This window comes from Sarcophilus harrisii, chromosome 1 (genome assembly GCF_902635505.1).
Source record: "Sarcophilus harrisii chromosome 1, mSarHar1.11, whole genome shotgun sequence".
Classification (NCBI taxonomy): Eukaryota; Metazoa; Chordata; class Mammalia; order Dasyuromorphia; family Dasyuridae; genus Sarcophilus; species Sarcophilus harrisii.
In genome coordinates this window covers 105,606,103-105,622,724 of record NC_045426.1, presented here as the reverse complement: position 1 = coordinate 105,622,724, position 16,622 = coordinate 105,606,103, and the positions used below count along the sequence as shown (strand labels likewise).

At 34.6% G+C, this 16,622-nt stretch overlaps 1 protein-coding gene across 7 annotated transcripts in view; it reads left to right on the top strand.

Moving 5' to 3' along the window:
* CCDC171 (coiled-coil domain containing 171) overlaps positions 1 to 16,622 on the top strand; it is a 418,598-nt gene that overhangs the window by 19,920 nt on the left and 382,056 nt on the right. For 6 of the 7 annotated variants that reach the window (XM_031961543.1, XM_031961537.1, XM_023497955.2 and 3 more), the window contains 3 exons: positions 6,093 to 6,267; positions 13,742 to 13,932; positions 15,727 to 15,858. In XM_031961543.1, the coding sequence (XP_031817403.1) occupies positions 6,093 to 6,267; positions 13,742 to 13,932; positions 15,727 to 15,858 (498 nt within the window). The remainder of the gene's footprint in view (positions 1 to 6,092; positions 6,268 to 13,741; positions 13,933 to 15,726; positions 15,859 to 16,622) is intronic. The other variant, XM_023497956.2, reaches the window with a different exon arrangement.

Genomic DNA, 16,622 nt, shown 5'->3' with positions numbered 1-16,622 from the left:
CAAAACAAGATACTCTTGAATCTTATTGGATGATGAAAGCAGATTGCAACCCATTCATTCTTTCTCTTTAATTGGATAGGGACAAATAAGCAAATTAGCAAAGTTATTCACAACTGGTTATCTTAGAACATTGCTATTGTATACAGTACATTTTCTTTTGCTTGAGTTCATAGAGGATTGTCCAGGTTTTTATTTTTTGTTTTTTTCTGAGAGCATCCTGTTAATCATTTCCCATAGAAGAATAATATTCCATCACAAATGCAATCACATATTTTATTGAGCTATTCCTTAATTGATGGGCATCCTCTCAATTTCCAATTTTTTTGCCCTGAGAAGAGAGCTTCTATAAATAATTTTTGTACATAGGTTCATCTTCATTTTTTTTTGGGGGGGGGAATCTTTTTTGGTATTCATGCCTAGTAGTAGTGTTGTTAGGTCAAAAAATACGCTTGAATTTGTAACCCTTTGGGCATAAATTATATCTTTTGATCATTTATCAATTGGGACATAGCTCTTATTTATTATAAATTTGACTCAGTTCCCTCTATGTTTGAGAAATGAGGCCTAATCAGAGAAACTTACTTCACAATTCTTTTTACAATTACTATTGCTAACTATATTTCCCTCATTTATTCTCTTTCCTTTCAACCTGTCCCTCCTCAAAAGTGTCTTGCTACTGACCACTCCCTCCCTTCTATCCCTTCTCTTTTATCACCTCTCCCCTTCCTGTATCCCATTTCCCCTCCTATTTTCCTGCAGGATAAGATAGATTTCTAAACCCATATTGAGTTTAAATGTCATTTCTTTTTTAAGCCAATTCTGATAAGAGTATGGTTTACCCACTCCTCCTCTCTTTCCCCCTCTATTAAGTTATATAAGATTTTTTTGTTCAGTGCTTTTCAGTAATTAAATGATTCACAGAATAAAGAGAACTTATGGCTTCAAGATCTGTGCCATGCTTCTGGTGGATCTTAATGGCTTCCTATTCTGTATAGGAAAAAACTGTCCACAAGAAATGACAAAGCATATCATTGCAGAAAGTATGATTGGAAAAGGAGGGAGGCTAGTCAGAGTAGCAGGTAAATAACCAGAGTGCTGTGCAGGTTCTTTTAAAATACAAAAAAGACCGAGAAGAAATGTTCTAGCATTTTAATGAACTTTCTATAGAGGACATATGGAATAACACGACTGAGTGTCCCTTTCTGAAGATGAATTCTAGTCTTCCCTGTTTCCATAATATGTTTCAATGATGGAGTTCTTTGCTAGTTCATTAAAAAAAAATTAATAAGAAGTAGTGTAAGCACCTCTAATCCTGGGCTGGGGATAGTGCCTCTGGCTTTCCTTCAGCTCTCCCCTCAGACAAGGAACCCCAGACCAAGAGCTCTCCACTCCTGCAAGTGCGGCAACCAGCAGCATCCCTGCCCCTCTGCTTCTGCATTTACTAATGCTGGCTCCTTCTCACTCATGGCCACATCCACAGCTGAGCCTGGCATTCCCCAGGTTCCCTCTGTCTTCTGGGACTGGGACCTGGACTTCATAGAATCCTGGAGATGAAACTCCAGGTTCCTGCTGAGGTTCCAGCCACACCCAGCTTGCCCTAGGGGGTATCCACTTGTTTCTATGGAAACAGTCTGGAGCTGTTTATACTTTACTTGGGTTAATCCTAGGCCGGGGTCTGTCATCAGATTTAAAGGGTTGTATCAAATGGATCCCTGTTCTGATCCAAGTCTTCTTAATTTTTCACCAGTCTTTTGTTTGCTCTGAGGTGCAAATTTTTCTATTTCTGGGAGAAATCTGGAGAGCTTAAAATTGACCAACCTACTCCTCCAGCTTCCCAGAATTCTCCCCTTCTAACTTTTCTAAAATTTTATTCATTTTTTTTTTCTATTCCTTAAATTTTTTCTTGCGTATTTTTTAAATTAAATTTATCCTGTTCTGAAAAGAGATTTTTGAGGTCCCCCTACTAGGTTAGTTTTTTTGTTCCTTTTAATTACTCATTGAACTTTTCCTTTAACAGTTTGAAACACTGGTCATATGTATAATATTGTATATTATATGTATAATATACAATGTACATGTATGTTCTTATATGTATATTGTATTTTATGTATATGTATGTATAATATTGATATTAGTTTCTCTTATCTCCTTGAAATAGATCTATTTTTGTTTTTGTTTTCTCTGACATCAGAAACACCTCCTCTGATTTTTTTTTCCCCTTTAACTTGTCATGAATAAAATATAGTTTCACTTTAAACCCAGATAACATAAAAAAAGCTGTGCAGAATTGCCTCCTGGCAAAATTTTGCTGGTCTAGCTGGTTAAGATCCCTGATCTCAGCTCCTTGCCTACGTCAATGGAAGTCACAGGAAACATATATTAAGAAACAGAGCTGATCTTCAAGAATACACAGTGCACACCTAGAAAACATAAAAATATAAAAACAGAAAGACTCATGCTTATACAGAGTCTTAATGACCAGAAATAATTACTTTATTATGAAAAGTAATTATTCCTAATTATTTCCTCTGCTCAAGGAAATTTATTGCATACAAACATCATGCTGATTTAATTACTCTCTCTGCTCATGGAAATCTTTTGCTAAAAATTTACAGGCAAACTGATTCAAAGCTGTTTTAAATTTTATTCTTATAGATCAATAGCCCAGACTTCCTTTTTAAACCCTATGTTCTAAGAGGTTTGGCAGTTGTTAATGCTGTAAAGTTACCCATACATATAACCTGTAAATAAAAGGCTATTAAATAAAAAAATAAAAATAAAAATAAAAAAATAAACCCTATGTTCTGTGAAGATTTGAAGAACCCTTTTAAGCATTTAATACATTAAATCAAGAAAGCAGAAATTGTGCTTTATTTCTCTCATCTGCTTCAGGAGATATCAATCAATGTATTCTATTGATGACCCCAGTGTGAGAGTCACCAGTTATAATGTAAAAGCTGGAGCACCCTCCAACACTCAGAATACATGCACAACTTATTCTTTTTTTTTTTTTTTTAATAGCCTTTTATTTACAGGTTATATGCATGGGTAACTTTACAGCATTAACAATTGCCAAACCTCTTGTTCCAATTTTTCAACTCTTACCCCCCACCCCCTCCTCCAGATGGCAGGATGACCAGTAGATGTACAACTTATTCTTATCTGGAGAAGATTTAACTGTTGAGAATAAGGAGAAAGGCACTTCATTATTAGAGACCCTAACAGAAAGTTTTTCCCTGGAGAAAAGCCTTTCATTTGGTCTCAAAAAAATATGGAGGAGTTTTCTGATGAGAATTTGGGGTAGAGAGCTATGGTCTCTTTGTAGGTCACCAAGCTATCATCTGATCAAATTCAACTCACACCCGTTTCTGAACTTGTATAAATGCCTTCTAGTTGTTCTAATAATAATAATAATAATAATGATGGAGTTTTTAGGAATTACAAGTATCATTTTTCCATGTAGGAATGTAAACAGTTTAATCTTACTGAATTCCTTATGATTTCTCTTTCCCGTTTATCTATTTATACTTGAGTTTTGTTTTTCAAAGTCAAATTTTCTTTTCAGCTCAGTTCTTGTCATCAGATATACTTGTTAGTTGTTTATTTCATTAAATAATCATTTTTACCCCCTGAAAGATTATATTTACTTTTGCTGGGTAGATAATTTTTAGTTGTAATCTTAACTCTTTTTCTTTCTGGGATATCTCCTTCAAAATCCTCTACCCTGTTAATGGAGAAACTGCAAAATCTGACATTTGAATTGTTTCTTTCTGGCTGCTTGTAATATTTTCTCCTTGGCCTAAGAGTTTTGGAATTTGGTTGAGAGTTTCCATTTTGGGATTCCTTTCAGGTGGTGCCCAGTGGATTCTTTCAATTTCTGTTTTGCCTTCTGGTTGATAATTTCTTGAAATAGGTACTTTCAGACAGTCCAATAATTCTTGAATTATCCCTCCTGAATTTGTTTCCCAGGTCACTTGTTTTTCCAGTGAGATATTTCACATCTTCTATTTTTTAAGATGTTATTTTCTTCAGTATTTTTAGTTTATAAAATCCTTTTTCGGGTTTCCAGGAATTCTTTTTTTTTTTTTTTTTTTTAGGCCTGTGACTGATCTATATTTTTCCTTGAAACATTGCCATGTAGCTGTTTTAATTCTGTTGTCTTCTTCTGAATTTGTGTGTTGATCCTCCATTTCACCATAGTAATTTTCTATGGTCAGATTCTTTTTTGTTGTTTGCTCATTTCACCAGCCTGTTTTACTGACTTTCAACTTTTGCTAAAGTTGGACTGTGCTCCAAGTATGGAAGGGGTTAACAAACAACAATACACAACCTATGGGATTCAGCAAAAGAAGTAATCAGAAAAACAGAACAAAATTTCAAATGATTACATCAGTTAAATAGAAAAAGGGCAAATCAGTGAATTAGGTATGTAATTTAATAAATTTAAAAAAGAAAAAAAATTAAGAATCCTCAATTAAAAACCAAATTGGAAATTCTAAAAATTAAGGTGAGATTAATAAAGCTGAATGAAAAAAACCATTAAGTTAATACATAAAATTAATAGTTCATTTTGTGAAAAATCCAATAAAGTAAATCATTGGTTGATACGATTAAACAAAAGGGTGACAGAAATCAAATCATTAGTGTCAGAAATGAAAAGGGAAATATATTACTTTTTTTTTTTTTTAATAGCCTTTTATTTACAGGATATATGCATGGGTAACTTTACAGCATTAACAATTGCCAAACCTCTTGTTCCAATTTTTCACCTCTTACCCCCACCCCCTCCCCCAGATGGCAGGATGACCAGTAGATGTTAAATATATTAAAATATAAATTAGATACACAATAAGTATACATGACCAAAACGTTATTTTGCTGTACAAAAAGAATCAGACTCTGAAATATTGTACAGTTAGCTTGTGAAGGAAATCAAAAATGCAGGTGTGCATAAATATAGGGATTGGGAATTCAATGTAATGGTTTTAGTCATCTCCCAGAGTTCTTTCTCTGGCGTGGCTGGTTCAGTTCATTACTGCTCCATTGGAAATGATTTGGTTGACCTCGTTGCTGAGGATGGCCTGGTCCATCAGAACTGGTCATCATATAGTATTGTTGTTGAAGTATATAATGATCTACTGGTCCTGCTCATTTCACTCAGCATCAGTTCATGTAAGTCTCTCCAGGCCTTTCTGAAATCATCCTGTTGGTCATTTCTTACAGAACAGTAATATTCCATAATATTCATATACCACAATTTATTCAGCCATTCTCCAACTGATGGACATCCATTCAGTTTCCAGTTTTAGCCACTACAAAAGGGCTGCCACAAACATTCGTGCACATACAGGTCCCTTTCCCTTCTTTATAATCTCTTTGGGATATAATCCCAGTAGTAACACTGCTGGATCGAAGGGTATGCACAGTTTGATAACTTTTTGAGCATAGTTCCAAACTACTCTCCAAAATGGTTGGATTCGTTCACAACTCCACCAACAATACATTAATGTCCCAGTTTTCCCGCATCCCCTCCAACAATCATCATTATTTTTTCCTGTCATCTTAGCCAATCTGACAGATGTGTAGTGGTATCTTAGAGTTGTCTTAATTTGCATTTCTCTGATTAATAATGACTTGGAGCATCTTTTCATATGACTAGAAATAGTTTCAATTTCTTCATCTGAGAATTGTCTGTTCATATCCTTTGACCATTTTTCAATTGGAGAATGGCTTGATTTTTTATAAATTAGAGTTAATTCTCTATATATTTTGGAAATGAGGCCTTTATCAGAACCTTTGACTGTAAAAATAGGGAAATATATTACTAATGAAAATAAAATCAAAGCAATTATTAGGAACTATTTTGTTCAATTATATGCCAATAAATTTAACAATTTATGTGAAATGGAAGAATGCTTACCAAAACATTTTCAATCCTTCAAAAGATGAAACAATTATCGGACTATCTTGTATATATATAAATAAAACAAACCTTGTTGCATTTTACAGAATTTCAGATGATAATTTTTAGGCTTAGTACTATTTAAAACATATTTTAATATTAGCTGATGATTTTAGAAATCTGTTTTCAGATGTTGACTTATGAGAGCCAGCTTACCAAACTTCGATCTGAAGTTGAGAAAGGTGAGGCACTTCGACAGAGTCTCGAATATGAACTTGCTCTTGCTAGAAAGGAACTTGGCCTTGGAAGATTGGCTATTGAAGAAAAATTAGTTGAGACACATAAGAAGAATGAAAAACTACGAGGTACCCATTTTTTTCTTATTTTATCTTTATAATTATGTGCATTGGTTTTATGTGTGTTGTTTGTAAAAGTAAGACGCAAGGTAAAATTGTTTTCACTTTTTCTGATAATTGTATATTTAACTACTTTAGGAAATTTATTTTGTGGGCCCAGGTATAAATAGAGCATTGTCTAACTGATTAGTTGATTTGCTTAGAATCCATTGCTTATAGAGGGACAGAATAATGGGATTGATCTCAGCTAAGTAAGTAGTATAGGTAACTTTAATTTGCTTCATAGGTATAAATTTCATCTCTTAATTTTGTGTTGGAAAGACACTCACAGCTGGGGGATCAGAGAGAGTTTTGTATAAAAGGTGGTGCTTGAGCTCAGCTTGAATCATAATTGTTTTCTCTGCCTGGCATGTAGTAGGCACTTAATAAATGCCTGTTTATTAAGTGACTTCCACTTCCTACAAAGATTGTTACAAACCTTTTCTCCCTCTCCTTAAACTTCCCACTTGTTCATTAATGCTTTACCTTTGGTCTCTAAGGAGCTCAGGTCTTCTATGTATATCCTTGGTAAAGCATTCTCCAGAACATACCACCGCATTCACCCCCTAACCTCTAATCTTTGATCTCTTCCAGATTTATTGGCTATTTCTCTACTGCTGATGAGCATATTCAAGTCTCCCTCATTCTGGAAAAAAACAAAACCCCAAATAAACCTGCACTTAGTCTTGCTTCCTCCTCTATCTTTCTTCCTGGCTCTTTTCCCTTTCATAGTAGCCATACTCTTAGAAATAAGCTTTGAACCAAATCATTTCTAATGGAGCAGTAATGAACTGAACTAGCTATGCCCAGAAAAAGAACTTTGGGAGATGACTAAAAACCATTACATTGAATTCCCAATCCCTATATTTATGCACACCTGCATTTTTGATTTCCCTCACAAGCTAATTGTACAATATTTCAGAGTCTGATTCTTTTTCTACAGCAAAATAATGTTTTGGTCAGGTATACTTATTGTGTATCTAATTTATATTTTAATATATTTAACATCTACTGGTCATCCTGCCATCTAGGGGGGGTAAGAGGTGAAAAATTGGAACAAGAGGTTTGGCAATTGTTAATGCTGTAAAGTTACCCATGTATATATCCTGTAAATAAAAGGCTATTAAAAAAAAAAAAAAAAGAAATAAGCTTTGGAGCCTTTTTGCATATACTTCCTCTTTCCTCAATCCTTTGTACTCTGATTTCTGATCTCAACAGAAACTATTTCCCTATAGTTAACAATAATCTGATCATCATAGCCAGTGGCTTTTATACAACTTTATCTTTCTTGATTGCTTTTGCAGCACTTGATGCTGTCACCATTGTTTCCTTCTTTGACATGCTCTCCTTGCTGAGTTTTTGGGATACCACTCATTGTCGCTTTCACTCCTTTCTGTTCAATTGGTCCTTTCAGTTTCCTTTTCTGGCTCACTTTCCTGTCTTCTGGAGTAAACGGTGTGTTCAAGGAGGGACTTATCACTTCAGGTATGAGGGCTGCTGGTCGGCTTGTGGTGCGTATCTCCTCCCTGAAGCTGGAGCTTGTACTAGTGGCCACACCTGGTGAACTCTGGGCAGAAGGGCTCAATCAGGTTAAGGGTAACTTGGGTCTCAGACATGTCAGTGAGTTAAGGCATATCCACCCCAAACTTGTTCTAGCAAAGTAAACATATGTGAACAATTTGTTCCAACTGGCCATGAAGTTGGCAGAAGCAGTTACTGTGGAGCTCCTGGAGCTTTGTCAGACATTAAGACACAAAGATCATCCTGGACCATGGCTTTTGTCTTATTATTGGATGTCGTCTGGAAGAGATTAAAGCCAATGATTTCTCACAACTCTGCCTTACTTAAAACTAATATATGTGTGAGTCAGGAGATACCAGCCATGCTATTTTACCATTTTATATTTTACTATTTTTAATTTATTTTGTTCAATTGATTTTTTGATCCCATTTTAAGCTTTTCTATATATATATATATATATATGTATTTGTATATATATGTAAAAGTATATGTATTTATGTATATATAAATATACATATATTGTAAATATACATATATACATATACATGTATATATAAATATACATATATATACAAAACATGCAGAGTTTTCAACATTCACCCTTGCAAAATCTTGTGTTTCAAATGTTTTTCTCCTTCCCTTCCCCCCACCTCTACCCTAGACAGCAAGAAACCAATATATACTGAACATGTGTAATTCTTCTATACCTATTTCTATAATTATCATGTACAAGAAAAATCAGATCGAAAAGGAGAAAAAATGAGAGAAAATAAAAAGCAAGCAAATAACAACAAAAAAGTGAAAATACTATATTATGATCCACAGTCAGTCCTCACAGTCCTCTCTCTGGGTATAGATGATCCTCTTCATCACAAGAACATTGGAACTGGCCTGAATCATCTCATTGTTGAAGAGAACTGTGTCCATCAGAATTGATCATCGCATAATCTTGTTGCCATGTACAATGAGCTCCTGGTTCTGCTCATTTCACTTAGCATTAGTTCATGTAAGTCTCTCTGGGTCTCTCTGAAATCATCCTATGGTCATTTCTTACAGAAGAATAATATTCCATAACATTCATAGACCATAATTTATTCAGTCATTCCCCAACTGATGGGCATCTACTCATTTTCCAGTTTCCTGCTCACTACAAAAAGGGCTGCCACAAACATTTTTGCACATGTGGGTCCTTTTCCCTCCTTTAAGATCTTTTTAGAATATAGGCCCAGTAGAGAGACTGCTGGATCAAAGGGAATATATGCACATCTTGATAGCCCATTGGGCATGGTTCCAAATTGCTCTCCAGAATGGCTGGATCTCTTCTCAACTCCACCAGCAATGTATTGGTGTCCTAGTTTTTCCATATCCCTTCCAACATTGATCATTATATTTTCCTGTCATCTTAGCCAATCTGAGAAGTGTGTAATGTTATCTCAGAGTTGTCTTAATTTGCATTTCTCTGAGCAATAATTATTTTCTTGGCAAAGATACTAGAGAGGTTTGCCATTTCTTTCTCCAACTCATTTTACAGATGTGGAAACTGAGGCCAACAGAGAAAGTGACTTGCTCAGGGTCACACAGCTAGGAAATATCGGAGGCTGGATTTGAACTCATGAAGATGATTCATTCTGATTCCAAGTTTAGCATTATCTATCTTGAAGTCCTGTGGGGATAGGCTAGACACAGAGTAGCAGCACTGTAGTCACAACCATGCACATTGGTGACCTAGGACTTGCGTTGTCTCCTCACTTAATTGAAGAAGCACAGGGATTCATTAGCTCGCTGGATGTATAAGCAGCCTTTTTAAAGATCACACTTCTCACCTCCAGGAATGAATGAGGGGCTAGAAATAGTGCCCTAAAAAAAGTCTGCTTCACCTAATCCTGGCCTGCTTATTGCAGCAGGTCGAATTAAACATAAATGATGCATAAAATTTTAACAAAGATAATTCCAATCATCATTGGTACATAGAATGTGTATGTTCTTATGGTCCAAATAGCAGCCCATAGTGAAACAGAGCTGGTGAATGAAGGTCAGCTTACCAAAGTTGGAATTGGGTACACAATTGGAGTGGCCAGTGCGATGAGGCGTGCAGAAGCTGGGATAGATTTTTTTTTTTTTTCCTTTTGCCTACATCCTTCTGGATATTACAAATGTCCCAATAAGGAAATAATTATGCTTCATGAAAATCCAGGAGGATGTCTAGTCTTTTTTTTTTTATTTTTTTATTTTTATTTAATAGCCTTTTATTTACAGGATATATACATGGGTAACTTTACAGCATTAACAATTGCCAAACCTCTTGTTCCAATTTTTCACCTCTTACCTCCCCCCACCCCCTCCCCTAAATGGCAGGATGACCAGTAGGTGTTAAATATATTAAAATATAACTTAGATACACAATAAGTATACATGACCAAAACATTATTTTGCTGTACAAAAAGAATCAGACTCTGAATTATTGTACAATTAGCTTGTGAAGGAAATCAAAAATGCAGGTGTGCATAAATATAGGGATTGGGAATTCAATGTAATGGTTTTTAGTCATCTCCCAGAGTTCTTTTTCTGGGTATAGCTAGTTCAGTTCATTACTGCTCCATTAGAAATGATTTGGTTGATCTTGTTGCTGAGGATGGCCTGATCCATCAGAACTGGTCATCATCTAGTATTGTTGTTGAAGTATATAATGATCTCCTGGTCCTGCTCATTTCACTCAGCATCAGTTCGTGTAAGTCTCTCCAGGCCTTTCTGAAATCATCCTGTTGGTCATTTCTTACAGAACAGTAATATTCCATAATTTTCATATACCACAATTTATTCAGCCATTCTCCAACTGATGGACATCCATTCAGTTTCCAGTTTCTAGCCACTACAAAAAGGGCTGCCACAAACATTCGTGCACATACAGGTCCCTTTCCCTTCTTTATAATCTCTTTGGGATATAATCCCAGTAGTAACACTGCTGGATCAAAGGGTATGCACAGTTTGATAACTTTTTGAGCATAGTTCCAAACTACTCTCCAAAATGGTTGGATTTGCTGGGATAGATTTTGAACTCAGATCTAATTTCCCACAAGGAGTACACAATAGGCTCATGACAATGTGGTTGCTTTCAGGAAAGTGTCACACTACCATCGTCATTGTATATGTTCCCACCATGACAAACCCTGATGGACTCAAAAAAAATTTATGGAGTCCTTGAGACCTTCATTATCAATGTGGTTGTGATTCTGGGTGACTTTAAAATCAGAATAGATACAGACTTTAGGTACAGCCTAACATGGCTACATGGCAGGGAATCCTTGGGAGAAATGGGGGCTTGGAAAACCCAGCAACAATCACTTAATAATGAAGATTTGTATGCCTTCTCATTACCAACACAACACAACATCTTCCATTCACCTAAATGAAGTGAAACTTCATAGAGGTGCTCTAGCTTTAGCAAACATTGGCATTTAATAGACTATGCCACTGTAAGAAGAAACATACAGGATTTGTCACAGGATTTGTGAGTGACAAAGGCAGTATGTGGTGCACAAGTCAGGACTTAGCATAGACTCATTTTCTCCAAGCTAAACACATGTACTTAACAAAAGCGGCTGAAGCAAGGCAAAGGTGACTTCCAGAAGACTTCCTGACAGTAGATTATAGTGCTTCTCCATATGTATGCAATTTGGTGCAAATTTGGAGGGAAAACTGAGCCAAAATATGGTTGGCAATAGTGGAACAGAAAAAGACTGGGCAATCTCGTGTCAGAATACTCAGAAACATCAGGTTTGCTTTGGTGAAGATTATGATTATGAAAAATGAGAATACTACATGGTAAGATTGTCCATCCATCTCTAAGAAGGGAGTCTCTGGGGCTGAGAAACAACAAAGCATCCATTAATTCTCTGCTTCTTCTGCATTAGCTTGACAATTAAAACCAAGATACAGAGATTCTCCACCAGCCTGCATTGCACTTATATGCAACGGTTGATTATAGCAAATAGAGAAATTTTGAATGCTCTGGTACATTTACTTACCCTGGCAGTATACTTTCCAAGAATATTTACATAGATGATGAGGTTGATGTACACATCAACTCAGCCTTTGGGAAATTCCAAAAAAATGTGTAAGAGAAGAAGAATTAGCCGCCTACCAAATTGAAGGTCCATAGAGCAGTTGTGCTGACTTCATTGTTGTATGCCTGTAAAATCTGGACAGTTTATCAGCACCATGCCAGGAAATTTAGCCATTTCTGTTTGAATTGTCTTCAGAAAATTTTGAAGATCACCTAGCAAGGTGAGGTACTGGACACTGTGGTCCTTTATCACTGCTGCAGAGGGCACAAAACCAATGGACTGGACATGTTGTTTGAATCCACAATATACATTTTCCTAAAAGATGATTTTACAGAGAACTCTTACAAGGCAAGTGTTTACACGGAGGTCAGAAGCAGCAGCATGAGGACACTGTCAAGTCTCTCTGAAGAACTCGGGTATCACTTTCATTATAAGACATGGGACATGCTAGCCCAGGACTACCCACTGTGACATGCTGTCATCAAAAAAGCTTCTGTGTTCTGTGAGCAGAGCAGAATTGTGGTAGCTCAAAAGAGATACGAGACTCATGAGGTGAGAATTAGTTTTTTCCCAAATGTTCATACATTTGGAAGGCAATTTGTGCCTTCCAAGATCATATTAGTTTGATCAACCACAGTCAGACACATTGTAAACTCATAATATCATGTTCTCTTTGATTATGAAGGACAACAACACAGGCATGGCCCCAAATTAAACTATTTGCCAAGGCTGACTTGGGCCCTTTTTTTGTTTCTCACTTGGTGAACTTATTACCTACCATGTCTAATTATTGTGTCTGTGCAGATGAATTCCAAATCTATACAATCAACCCTAGTTTCTCTTCTGACCTCTAATTGCGTGTCTATTACTGTTTATTGAATATTTCAAGCTATGCATTTTATTTTTTCCTCATTTTTTTTGTTTGATCTGATTTTTCTTGTGCATCAAGATAATTGTAAAATTATGTGTGCATATATTGGATTTAGCATATATTTCTACCATATTTAACATATGTTGGATTACTTGCCATCTAGGGAAGGGGTAGGGAAAATTGGAACACCAAGGTTTTGCAAGGGTTGATGTTGAAAAATCATACATGCATATATTTTGAAAATAAAAAGCTTTAATAAAAATAATATTTCAAGCTAATTAAGTTGATTAGAGAATATTTGCTAACATGAATTATAGCAATGAACAGATTCTGTTTCTTACAATAATGGTTTAATCTGTTTAAGTTTTAATGGAGTGAGATTTTTTTTTTAAACTTTATTAAGTCATTGTATTGTTAATATGTTCCCATTATATTGTCATGTGCCCCATTACTCTCTTCAGTTTGCATAGAAATTAAGAAAAATTTTATTGCCCATAATTTAACAGTAATATTTTGTACTTTTAAAGTATTTTTGATTACATTTATGATTTTTAAACACTTTGGCATAGAAACCTGCAAATGTGAATTTATCTGGTATTGTTATGCATATTTTAATTTATTTATAATCCCTCCCCATGTGATAGTTTTTTTTTCCAATTCCATGTAAAGATAGCTTTCATCATTTACTTTTAAAAGATTTTGAGTTCCAAATTTTTTCTTTCTCCCACCTTTCCCTATACCCTCTCTAAGATAGCAAACAATCTGATTTAGATGTACAATCATATTAAACATTGTTCCACTAGTGATGTTGATTCACATTTTATTGATGTGGGAACTAGCTTTGAGAGGATCAGTGCCTCATTCAATAGGGAATTCAAGACTAAAGCTAGGCTTCAAACTCCTCTGAGATTTACATTTAGTTCTAAATATATTCAGAAGATATATACATACATATATGTATCTATAAATATATATTTTATCTTTATAGTACAAAATTCAGAACTTCAGGAGAAGATAAATGAGATCGAGAAAGCATTTCAGACTTCTCAGTTCAACTGGAAAGAAGAATGTAGAAGATTTGAATTGGATTTGGAAGAGAGAGACAATATAATTCAAAACTGTAATCAAGAATATGATCTTCTTTTGAAGGAAAAAAATAGACTAGATACTGTTTTAAAGGTATGGTGCTCTTTAAGAAATTTTAGTTTGTTTACTTTTGGTTTGGAAGTCCGGTTTCAGTATATTTTGTTTTAAATTTTAAAAATCTGGTTTAACTCCAAACTTCCTTAGGAAGGTAAGTAGCACATAGGAGTACACAAAGGCTTCTCATTATTTGTTCTTGCTTTGTGTTTGTTTATGTGTGTTTATTTTTTGCATTTTTCTTACTCTTTTCTATAATCCTTTCTCACCTTAGAATTTTTACTTAAAATCTGTTTTAGGTGTTCCTAGACCAAATGAAAGGATAATTTATCTGCCTGAAATGCAAATAGATGTCCAAAAAACACAGCATCAAACAGTGATATATTTTAAGATTATATATGAATGGAATAGATATTTTTGTTTGAATATACACCATGATACCAATAAAATATTTTGTATATTTAGTTCACATTGTAAATATTATCCACAACACATTATGTAAACATTTAATATTTAGTGTGATTATTTTATAATATATTTCTTCATTTGTATCCCTTAAAAGGATTGTGTAGAAGATATGTAGAAGTTGAAGGGTTTTTTGAGATGTCTACTATTTTTAACAATGTGCTATTCAGTTTAGTTCAAGCTTTTAGCTCCTTCCAATCCTCAACCAGTGCTCTTTTTACTGTTAACTGTATTACCTAGAATTTATTTTAATGCTTAGAATATTCACTAATTTTCACAAACCAGTTTCTGCCCAAATATGTTACATTTTTTGACTTCTCCACAATCAGACCTCATTTGCTTCAGCTTGAACTATTCCATTTTCAAATCTCTGAAGGTTTTAGATTTTGGTAGGTGTTTCTTCTGTCAGGTTTCCTGCTGTAGCTTTTTTTAAATGTGATAGTAATAAATTTAGTAGTGGCATCAAATTTCATAGCAGCTTTAATAAACCTGTGAAATGTCAGAATTTAGTGTGCTAGCCTATCATGCATTTGGATTCACTTTGGGAAAGTGAAATGAGAACCATAGATTGATTGACTAAGTAGGTTGAGAAGGGGAGCAGACTATATGGAAGAATTAACACTTGTCATAATACATGCTTAGTTTTGTTTTATCTGGGACTCAAACTCAAGCATGTTTAAGGAATGGCTGCCATCCAAAGAATAGAAATAAAAAATATAAATTTGGGAGATAAGACTTCAGGCAAAATGTAGTTTATGTGCTAATATGCCATTTTGACCATTACCATTTCTGCATTAATAGGGGCATAGATTGAGGGCAGAGAGGCTTATATCAGTCATTTAGAAGAAAAGGCACATATTAGAGTCAAAGCATGTAAGTTATAGTAAAAGTATTTAAAAATGTTTTATGGATAGCCAACATCAGTTGGATAATGCTTTCCATTTTCTTTTGTTTTTAACAAAGTCAAAAATCATTTTGGAGGGTGATTTTAATTTTTAGTTTCCCCATTTTTCTTTGGCCTTATCATTCTTATTTCTCATTATGGTATAAATTACCCATAGTTTTTATCAATCAAAGTGCTTTTTGATTGTATATGATGGTGATACTGTGTGTCACATACTAAGTTTGCTAATATTTGTTCCTTGGAGTCTACTTCTTCCTTTTGTTGACTTATTGCAAAACTACATAGCTTCATATTCAGGTATACAGGGATTTGATGTAACGTGAGCATGATATTTTTATTAATGAGTTTTAATAAATTAAATAGTTGTTTATATTAATTGAGGTATGGATATATATTTAAACTGAGGGTGGGGAGAGAACATTTTTTGAATAGATAAATGAAAGAAAAATTTTATTTATATGAAGGAGACATTGGATCAACATCAGGAGCAGAAGAATGAGCTGGAATCTCATATCAGGGAGACAGCACTTGAGGAATTTAGATTACAAGCCGAACAATGGGAAGCAGAAAGAAGAGAGTTACAATTTTTAGTACAGGTATTTAAAGATAGAAGTATATAGTCAGTACCAGTATGTTAAATGTATCTTTTCAGTGCCTATGTTATAAAAATGATATTGATGGTACATGCTTTAGCATAGGGCTGCTTAAACATTTTTCTCCCACTTTTTGCCTGACAAAATTTTATGTGACCCTGAGTATATAAGTATATAAAATACGGACTCAAATCAAACATTTACTGATAATAAATCATAATTTTGTTATCCCTACTTTCAGTTACAAGGCCCCATCCAGGGTCACAAACCAGTTTAAGAAGCTGGGCCTTAGCAGAGAGTCTTTGAGTTGTAGCACCTGGTAGCTTAGTTTTTATAGTAATGAATCTCTCAGAACTTCTCCAAACTGTTCTTCAGATGGAAGATCTGTTCCTGGGTCCATACCTGAAGCCTTTCCAGTTTGATTCAACTTGCAGAACTTGCATTGACATAGCATTTGAAATTTTTTTTTTTGGTAGATAGTATTTTATTTTTTCTTAGTACATATAGTTAGTTATCTTCTTGTTTTTTTTGGAATCAATAATATTTTATTTTTCCAATTTTATGTAAAGATTTTGAGTTCCAAATTTTTTTCTCCCTCCTTCTCTTCCCTTCTCCCCCTTCAAGACAAAAAGAAATGTGATATAGGTTATATATACATAATCATTTTAAACGATTATCTAGTGTGATGGATTTGGCTCTTTTCAGCAGTGAGATTATTGAAGGAAATTCAAATACACTTGTGATGGAAAATGCCATCTACATCTAGA